Here is a 10,836-nt window from a genome sequence, read left to right as displayed (position 1 = left end):
GTTCTTCATGAAGCTGTAAAAATCATAAATTATATTAAAGGCCGTCCTCTAAACGCCAGACTTTTCTCTCAACTTTGCAAAGAAATGAGAAGCAACTATACAACTTCTTTTCTATACCAATGTTCGTTGGCTTTCTCGTGGAAAAGTCCTTACGGGTTTATTTTAACTTCGGAATGAACTACAAGTTTTTCTTGATGAAAAGTTTGAATTGAAAAAGCATTTACATAATTGGAAATGGCTCAGTCAATTAGCATACCTGGCAGATATATTTACTGTATTAAATAGTCTTAATTTATCTTTACAAGGCAAGGAAATTTCTATATTTCATGTCCAAGATAAAGTGAACGCCGCGTTGGCAAAAATGAAGTTATGGCAAAAGCTGGTTGGTAATGGAGAATTTGACGCGTTTCCGTCGCTTCATGAATTGCTCGGAAGTTCAAATGAACAAATTGATGATGATATGAAAATTACTATCATGCAGCATTAAAATCTTACAAATGAATCTAGAAAAGTATTTCCCTGAATTGGACATTAATATTGAGTGGATAAGATACCCTTTCAATAAAAACAAATTTATGCCAAAAGGTCTATCGTCAATAGAAGAAGAACAACTTTTAGAACTAGCTTCTGATGGTTTCCTAAAAAATAAATACACCGAGAATACGTTATCATCATTTTGGCTACAAATACAGAATGAATTTCCCGAATTAACAGATAAAGCTCTAAGGTTCATTTTTCTATTTCCAAGTTCATATCTGTGCGAAGTTGGAATTTTTTTAGCCCTTGTAGATATTAAGACGAAGAAGAGGAATCGCATTATAGATGTCGAACCACATCTGAGATGGAAATTAACAACTATAGAGCCAAACTTTTATCTTACCATAAGCAATTTCACTCCTTTCATTGATGATAAATTATTTCAAGTAAGTAAAACTTTATAGTATCTTTATAAAGTTTGTTCTATTAAAAATAAATCATATTTTTTGTTTACGTGAACAAATAAATTCAAATAAAATAGATATTTAATTTTTTAATATTTTAAATTAATTTATTAATTTATTCGTTTTAATTAATTAATTAGGGGGTACTTGGTAATAATGAAAATTTAAGAAGAGCTCGGCGGATATCTGAAGTTTGAGAAACACTGTTCTAAGTGATACTGTAAAGTTGTCAAAAGAAATTTTAGTTCATCCGCAGAGGATAGTGCTGCTTCTGTTAATATCTGTTTTTTTTTTTTTTTTCATATATGTGGATGTGTTTAAAATCGTACTCGTGTGCAATAAAATTCCTAGATTAGACCCAATATTCATTAGAAAGTTTAGAAGTGATGGTTCACCCTTCCAGTATTCTTCTGTTGTTTCAGGTATGTTTGCATATATATTCAAGTTCAGTTGTAAAGTGGGCATACAAAACCACGCTTCAGGGAAAATTAGTACTGGTAAAACATCATGCTGTATGTCGATGAAACAGACGATAGCATGACTGGTTAAGTTTATTTTAGTAGTTTATGCCCAAAAGTAACAAAAACCGGCATTTCTTTAATTTTTATTATGTAAGAAATGAAACTCCGCAAGAAGGAAACAGAAGTCAAAAAGCAACTGTAAATTCTGCTAAAAGTACACATGCACAGCTACGTAACAGCGGTACGGATATGCCACAGTAAAATCAGGAACTTAAAAGATATATTAGGGGCCGTACATGATACTAATTTTAAAAAATATATATATTTTTTAATGACATCCATGATGAACCTTATTTTAATGACTTTATACTGTGCTAGTGTTGGAAATCCAGGGAACTATAGCAATGTGGTGAAACTGGATAAGTATTAAATCTAAGTGTCCTGCACTAGAGACCAAACACAATACTTTCCTGTTCAGGTCTCATATAATAAGGGGGCACGCAATGACGATAAGATCATTTCTTGCGAAAAAATATTCTCATATATATCCAGAGTAGGGTTTGAAATCATTACCTGTAGTTTGGATCCAGACTACCAGTGTCTGTATTATGCCTTTAGTTCTTTGTTGTTGTTTTTTTAAACCTTCTTTTGAAAGAGCGTATTGGAGAAGGAATTTGGCAGAACAGTAATCCTTTTCTCCCATCTGATATTAGTCTGCTTAGTTCAGCATATTTGTGGTGAGTGGAGTAGATATTTTAATTTATAAATAAGTAACAGATGTGCACAATCTTGGAGGGTGTTTTTTTTTTTTTAATGGAAAAAAAATCACGGATATCCATTTATCCTTAGCAGTGATCATTAAGGGTCATAGCTGTACTCAACAAAATATATGTTTTGAAAGGGGAATTTTGGAGGTACAGAACTGGGAGCAAACCTCTACCTAGCCTTTTAAGGAATGCAGAGAACTGACTGAGGCTTCCTTCTCAATGCATGCCTTATCGACTTGGATACTGAATAAATGACGATGGGCAGGCAGTTTAGAATTTTTAGCCAACCAGATTGTATTCTTATTTGCTGTCGTGTCGCCTGGTTAAGCAAGTCCCCCATTGTTTTTGGCAGAGAATCAGGGTGAACAGTACAATTACTGGAACACATCCCAACTCAACATCAGCTGAGTTTGAAATTGATGCTATCAACGTAAGAAGCATCAATGGAAAAGAAATGGAACTAGCAGAAGAATTGGATAAGTACTAGATAGACATAATAGCTGTGACTGAAAGGAAGAAGACAAGAACAGATGATATCTTTCTTAGCAACAAATACAGAATGCTATATTCAGGCAATAACAGTCTGGGAAAAGTAGTAGCTATAGCATTCAACACTAAATATGAGGAAAAATCTTTAATAAAAGGTAATATTAAGTACAGTGACATAGGCATATATCAGAAAGGATAACTGGACAATGAGACTACGGAAGAACTGGAGGAATTTTGAGGTTCTAGAGAAGACAGCTGACACAAAAAAAAAAAAAAAAGTAAAAGATGGTCCTTAGAGATTTAAATAGCAGAGTAGTAAATGATTATCAGACATTAGCAATATTTTGGGAAGGTATGGAAGAAAGAGCAAAGCTAAGAGTATTGGCAGCCATCAACTAATTATACAGACATCATTCAAGAAAAAAATGAAAGTTAAAGAAAAAAGAATCAAACATTGGGCACTCAGTGGTAATGAATTCATCAATGAAGAAAACATTGATGAATTCAGTAAGAGAGGCATGTGGAGAAGTAATCTTCAGTGATTACTATTATTACTATTATTACGGGCAACTCCAGAGAGTCATTAGACTCATCGAGGGAGTCATCATAACTATCTGACATTCATACAGTATCTATCATACCTCGCCTTAAACTCATTCACTGTCACAGCATCCACTACAGACTCAGGGAGCGCATTCCACTCATTCACTACTCTAAAAGTAAAGAACCCAGCTCTAACACCTTTACTAACCACACTTTTGCCCAGTTTCCATGGATGTCCCCTAGTCCTCCCACAACCAGTCCTGTTCTCAAAAATATCTTCTGAATTAATTTTATAGAAACCCTTCAGTAATTTGAATGTCTCAATCATATCTCCCCTCCTCCGCCTATCAACCAATTTTTGCAACCCACAAATCCTCAACCTGTTCTCATACGGTTCATTCCACAGACCTGCTATCATCTTGGTCACTCGCCTCTGGATCCTCTCCACATCCTCCCCATCAAGAAGAAACCTAGGTGACCAAATCTGAACACAGTAGTCTAGATGGGGTCTTATCAAGGCTCGATAGAGAGGAACAATAACCTGCTTGTCTCTGCTTGTCAACGTATTCTTCAGCAACCAAGTGATTTGATGAGCTGTTTTGGTCACTTTTGCAATGTGTCCCCTAAATTTCAATTCCCTATCCACCAACACTCCTAAATCTCGTGCCTCATCAATTTCCTGGAGCAGGGTTCCACCAATGCAGTAAACTGCCTCCAATCTTTTCACCCCAAAATGCATAACCTTACATTTTGCCACATTAAACTGACATCCATTCTCCTTAGCCCAGACCTCCAATCTATCCAAATCATCCTGCAAAATTTTGACGTCATCTGCATTCACTATTGCCCTACCCAACTTCGCATCATCCGCAAACAAATGAACTGTTCCTCTCAGATCATTTCCTATATCATTTATGAACAAATTAAACAGCATTGGTCCAAGAACAGATCCTTGTGGCACACCACTAGTCACAGGCCGTCTTGTGGACTCTACTCCCGAGTAAACCACTCTCTGATATCTCTCCGTCAACCACCCTCCTATCCATCTCACCAACCCTATATCCATCCCCATATGCTGCAATTTACTGATTAGAATTCCATGTGGAATCCTGTCAAAGGCCTTGGCAAGGTCCAGTAGAATCACCGTAAACCCATTGCCCTTATCCAGTTCAGCCGTCACTGTGTTATAATACGTGAGCAAGTTACTGAGGCATGACCTACCCTTCACAAAACCATGCTGTCCCCGATACAGTATCCCATTTTCTTCAATCCAATCTTGTATTTTCCTTTTGACTATTTTCTCTAAGACCTTTACAATGATTCCTGATATGCTAATCGGTCGGTAATTTACAACAGCAGTCTTGGAACCACCTTTATGCAGTGGAACTATTTTCCCCTCTTTCCACCCGCTCGGGACTAACCCAGACCCGAGACTCAAATTAAACAAAATGGTCAAGGGTACTGACAATTCTTTAGCTGCTTCTCGTACAACACGAGCTGGTATACCATCCAATCCCACAGATGTATTGACATTGAGGTTATGCAATAGACTACTCACCTCCACTTCATTAACCACAATTCCCGTATAATCTACTGGTTTATTCGTTTCTGCAATGTCACCACCTTGATGATATACTTTTGCAAAGTGCTCACTCAGTAACTCAACTATCTCAACTGATTCAGTTACCTCCCTACCATCGGCATTCTTTAAAATCAATCTGCCATGTACATTTTTCCTTTTACTTGCTACATATCTAAAAAACTGTTTAGGATTCTCTTTAGCCTGCATGGCCAATGTTCTTTCGTAATCCTTTTTTGCTTTTCTTACCACACTCGTCACCCTTCTGGCCTGCGCTTTATACCGTTCATGTGCCTGCCGGTCACCCTTCTCCTTAAATTCCCTCCATAGTTGTTTCTTTTTTGCAACTCAAGCTTAATGGTGTTATTCATCCATTTAACCCCTACTTGATTTATTATTCGGACTCTAGGTATACAGTCAGCCATTGCTTCATGCAAGCACTTCTTAACTACCTCCCATGCACTATCAACTTCTAGTCCTTGCAGTTGTACATGCCATGGCACTGAACCAATCAAACTCCTAAGCTTGTCATACTTTCCCGCCCGATAATTCCACATGTACCCTGTCTTAATTGAAAATTCTACACCTTTAGCCACCTCCCAAGTTAAGACCCTATGATCACTCTCACCGATTGGTGGCAATGTGGTCATATTTGTTACATAAAGCTCTAATAATATACCAAAATTAAACACTTAAGTCCATTAAATTGAATCCAAAACACCAATAAATCAGCAAAAAACACCAATAAATCAGCAAAAAACACAAATCTCTCAGGAGCTCTCCGATAGCACGACCGTTCACCAGCTAGCCTCGACACCGCAACCGCAGTGATAGAACAATCTGAATTCTATGATGAACTCAAGAAGTTAAAGAGGCATTCGAGAAAAAGAAGAAAAGAGCATGCCAAAAGTTCTAGCAAATAACTCCACAGATGCCCTAAAAGAACATGGAAAAATGAGAAAGCAAAGTACTGTGTAAAATTATTATTATTTAACAGTATCTCCATGGAATCCGGAGACACATTGAGGTAGATCCAAATCAACCATCATACACACAAATCCTATCATACCTCTCTTTGAATCCATTCACTGTCAGCAAACTCAAAAACCAATTCTGGCAATCCATTCCACTCGCTCACCACTATGCAAAAAATCTAGTCTGCCCCTACTAACTACAATAACACAACCTTCATGGATGCACCATTGCTGGATTAAGGGGTGGGTGGACTGGGCACCCACCTAGGACACCAAACATAGGTGGCCTCAAAACTAAGGCTGGCCTTAGAGCCGGCTCTCCTAACAAAAATAATAAAATAATGATTCATAAGTTTCAAATCCAAAAATGACAGTTTACTTCTGGAAAATGTCAATTCGCTGTTAGAAACTTTATAATTTTTAAAAGCAAGCAACTTGCAGAATATAATTCCAAATATGGGTCGCACTGAGAATTTTGCTGACAATTCCTATAATGGTATCAACGGCTAAATGAAGTTTTAGCAAATTAAAACTTATCAAAACATATTTGCTATTCATAATGGGGAGTGAGAGATTAAATTCTTTAAACTTGCTATCTATTGAAAATGCTGTTGCTTAGAATATAGACATTAGTGAAAGAATAAAAGCTTTCTCAGATTTAAAATCAAGAAAAAAAAATATCTAAATTATAATTGATTAAATTAAAATTGCAGTGTAAAATCAATAATTTTTGTTTGTAATAATTTTGATGTGTTTCTTTTTTATGTAGTATATCTGAGTGAATAAAAATAATAAGTAGAAATAATGAAGTTATGAAATTATTAATAATTTGAAAAAATACTTTCAATTAGAAAGTACTTAAGTATTTAAAAAAAAAAACTTAAAGGCATCAATCACACATGGAGTCTGCCCAGGGCACGAAATTATCTTGGTCTGGTACTGGATGGCTCCTACTTCTGACTATTTGTCATATATTGAAAACTTTTCAAATGCATTATTAAACCCATTTAATATCTTAAAAGTTTTTATCATTCCACCTATCGACTAAACTTTGTAACCCACAAACATTCAACCTATCCTTGTAGGGAGTATTCCAAAGACCTGTCGCCATCTTGGTCACTCATCTGTGAATCCTCTCACCCACTTCCTGGTCCCCAAAAACTAAGGAGACCAAATTGCAGTAATCAACATGTGGCCCCAATCATAACTTTATAAAGAGGAATAACAACTTCCTTATCGCTCTTTGTTAGTGTGTTTTTCAACATCTAAGTAAGCCTTTGAGCTATTTTACCAACTTCAACTCTTTCAACCAAAGTCCCTACTAGTCTTATCTTTTCATCCCAAAAAGGGTGCATATAGTGTATAACCCGAAGTGCATAACCTTATATTTTGCAGCATTAAATTGACGTTCCTTTTGATTATCCTTTGGCCACGATGCCAATTCATTTAAATTATCCTGCAGGATATCTACATCATCTTTATCAACTACTGCTCCTCTCGGTTGATAAAGGTGATGTAGATATCATGCAAATTAAAGAGTAGTGGCCCTAGGAATGCATTTAATAATATATATCAATATATCAATACTTGAAGTAGGAAAGTTATCAGAAACCTGAAATATGGAAAGGCATTTGAAGTAGATGAAATTTGACTAGAAATGTTAAAATATTATTATTATTATTATTATTATCATCATCATCATCATCATCATCATCATCCTAAGACCCCGTGGAGTCACAGACTCATCTAGGAGTTACCTTTTGCCATACACACATCTCATCATACCATGAGACATGGATGACACACTTCAACTTTGCATCATCTGCAAACAATTGAATATCCCCATTCAAATCTTCTCCAATATCATTAATATACAGGTTAAACAGCAATGGCCTTAAAATAGACCCCTAAGGCACACCACTAGCAACTTTCCTCTTCTGGGATATTGTTTCCCCCATACACAACTTGATACTTGTCAGACAGCCAGTCTCCAATCCAATGCACTGGTCTGTGACTATCAACTTATCATGTGATAATCTGTGAAAAGTCTTTGCAAAGTCTAAGTATACTACTGTGTATCCATCTTCCACATTCAATGCTGATGTTACCTTATTGTAATAAGTAAGTAGATTACTAAAACATCACCGCCCTTTAGCAAATTTGTGCTGTCCATCAAAGATAACACCGTTGTTGTCAACCTGATTGTGGATCTCATTCTCACCATCCTTTCCAACACTTTAACCACAACACCTGACACACAGATTGGCCTATAATTTAATGCTTGAATTCTGTTACCTTCTTTATGAAATGGTACAATCTTGCCTTCCCTCCATTCCTTTTGAACTCGACCCAATATAAGACTCATATTAAACAAATATGTCATGTTAGATGTCAACTCCTGGCACATTCCTTCAAAATATGTGCTGATATATCAAGTCCTACAGCCTTATTAATATCAAGTTTGCTTAATTCTCCATATACCTCTTTCTCACTCATTCATGATCATGATCCACTGCTCTCAAACTCTCCAGGATGAAATTATATTCACAAGGATGAAAAACCTTTATAAACTGCTCATTAAATATCTCAACTATATTCTCTGTAGCAGTTGTCGTTATACTATTTTCTCCAATCACTGCCATCCTACCATAATCAGTATTATTTTTTTTTTCTAGCTACATATTGAAATAACTCTCTAGGATTTTTTTTTTTGTTGTTCTTTCGTTAACTAACTGCTCTCTCATACTGAACTTTTGCTTTCCTTACCAACCCTCCTTGCCTGTTCTTTGTATTCCTCATGAAACTGATTATTTCCACTCCTCTTACATTGCCTCCATGATGCCTTTTTTTCCCCCTCTCTGTTCATGCTTAATCTCTGCATTCATCCATTTTGCATCTGTTAACATTGCTTCTACTAGATAGTTCTTGAATATCACCCAAGCAGCATTGATCTTCTTTCCACCCATCTCCTTATTCCATGCTACAGCTGCAGTCTGTTTTCTGAGCTTCTCATAATCACCAGCCTTGTAGTTCTACATATACCCTTTCCTCACGGAAGTCCTCACATGATTGGCAACCACCCAGGTAATCACTTCATCATTACTCTCACCAACTGGAGGGCGATTTGATACCTCATTTATAATAACATATTATCATTATTTCGTGACACCTCCAAGGAGTCTGGAGACTCATCGAGGAAGGACACCTACTCTATCTACAGTTCTCCCTCTCCACCACTACACCGAACCTCTACTACCATCCATCTACATTCAATGCCATCTACTGCCCTCCACCACCACTGGTATTTTTTTGTCTGTAAATTGTGTGTGTTTTCGGATGGGCCGATTTGTCTGTATGCAGGATGAAAAACCCAAGTTTCTGAGAGAAGTCCTGTTACCTCCAATGAGTTCGGCTAACTCGCCTTCAATTGAAAAAATCCATATAAAGATTCCTCCCGTCACAACGAGAATTGAACCTAGACCTTTTCCAATTGAAGGGTGCAGCATATCATCGTTCTTCAAATTGCGCTACAGAGGCTGCTATAACATCCTCTGATCAGATGATCAAATCCAAGATCCTCAGTGAGGTCAGTATTGGATGTATAAATGTTTTACAGTGAATGCACTGCATAATTCAGAAGTCCAGGTTAATGCGTCAAATTCTGGATTATTTGAGTGGATCTATCATAATACCATCTGTAAAAAGGAAAATAAAACTGAGTGTGAGAATTACAGAGAGAGAGAGAGATTTCTTTACTGAGTGTTCTGGTAAGATTTATACAAATATACTTGGGAAACAGATAAGAAAAATTGTGGAAAGGAATCTAGGTGAAGAACAAGCTGGATTCAGGCCAAATAGAGGTTGTTGGGATCAGATTTTCACTTTTAAGACAAAGAGTTGGCATCTCTTGGGAATATAACAAGGATTTGTTCATAAGTTTCGTAGATCTGGAAAAGCATATGATAACATGTGATGAGAAAAGCTTCAAAACATATTTATATGGTGTAAATGGGATATCGAGCAATACATGGTCTTTACTTGAACTGTAAGAGCAGTTAAAATTGAAGGAGGTACAGGATGATGTAGAGATTTGATGTTAAATCAGGGGTGTGACAAGGGTGTACATTATCTCTATTCATTATCTATATGGATTATGTTATGAAGGAAAGTGGTATTAAACCTGATTTCAAAATTGGTGATATTGATCTTGGCTCTTTATTTTATGCGGATGATGTTATACTTATAAATAAATCTAGTATAGTTCTGTAAGATTCTCTGACTAAATTACATGACTGTTGTAATAAATATTAAAAAAAAAAACCAATTAACTCCTTTTTATTCCCATATACGGGGAGTAGGCGAGGCCATTTAGCCCTATCTAACTTTTGGAGACTGAGTGGGCAGTTCAATCTCCACTGGTACCAATCAGAGATAGATGGCCCAAGGCTATCACTAATTAAGCAGTACACAGTGAAGAGAGATGGCTCAAATGTGCTGCCATCTCGTTGTCCCTAACACAATATATTTAATGTGTGAAATAATGTGGGTTTTACAGTTGATTTTCTTGAGTTTACGGGACGAAAAACCTGAGTTTCCGGGAAGAAAAACCTGCTTGCCTGTGCCAGAGATCGACTAACTCGGGAACCGGTCGAAAAAAGGCTTAGAAAAATTTCCTATAGTCGTCGACTAGACTTGAAACTAAGTCTTCCTTCGTGCGGCCAAGCGCCGTGGTGTGTGCAAACGCCGCAACCACTGAGCTACATGTAATAAATTTGGTATGAAAATCAGCAATAAAAAGACAAAGACATTGAAATATGCAGAAAAATTGAAAACCATCAACTGTATCCTGAATGCAAACATATAGAACAGGTAACGCATTTTAGCTATTTAAGCAATTTTAGTAAAGATTAGTGAAAATCTAATCCTGACAACCTCTATGAATTAAATATGGAAATATACAACAGAATTAGTAAAGCTGGTATGGTAGGAAGTCAGCTGAATAAATTTATACGGAATAACAACGAAATTAGGCAAAACACTTAATTAGCTGTATATAAGAGAGTGGTTCTGAGAGCTGGGTTG

General features: G+C 36.5%; 1 protein-coding gene across 3 annotated transcripts in view; it reads left to right on the top strand.

The window, feature by feature from the left end:
* The first annotated feature begins 1,157 nt into the window (after positions 1-1,157).
* Positions 1,158-10,836, top strand: part of LOC150105461 (GTP-binding protein 10) — a 210,743-nt gene continuing 201,064 nt past the window's right edge. For all 3 annotated transcript variants that reach the window (XM_090394162.1, XM_090394160.1, XM_090394161.1), the window contains exon 1: positions 1,158-1,363. In XM_090394162.1, coding sequence (XP_090250288.1) covers positions 1,328-1,363 — 36 coding nt within the window. In that variant the 5' untranslated portion in view covers positions 1,158-1,327. The remainder of the gene's footprint in view (positions 1,364-10,836) is intronic.

The sequence above is a fragment of the Typopeltis vanoorti genome, chromosome 6 (assembly GCF_054136105.1).
Source record: "Typopeltis vanoorti isolate ZY-2024b chromosome 6, IOZ_Tvanoo_1.0, whole genome shotgun sequence".
In the NCBI taxonomy this organism is placed as follows: domain Eukaryota; kingdom Metazoa; phylum Arthropoda; class Arachnida; order Uropygi; family Thelyphonidae; genus Typopeltis; species Typopeltis vanoorti.
This window is presented reverse-complemented; position numbering and strand designations above follow the sequence as displayed.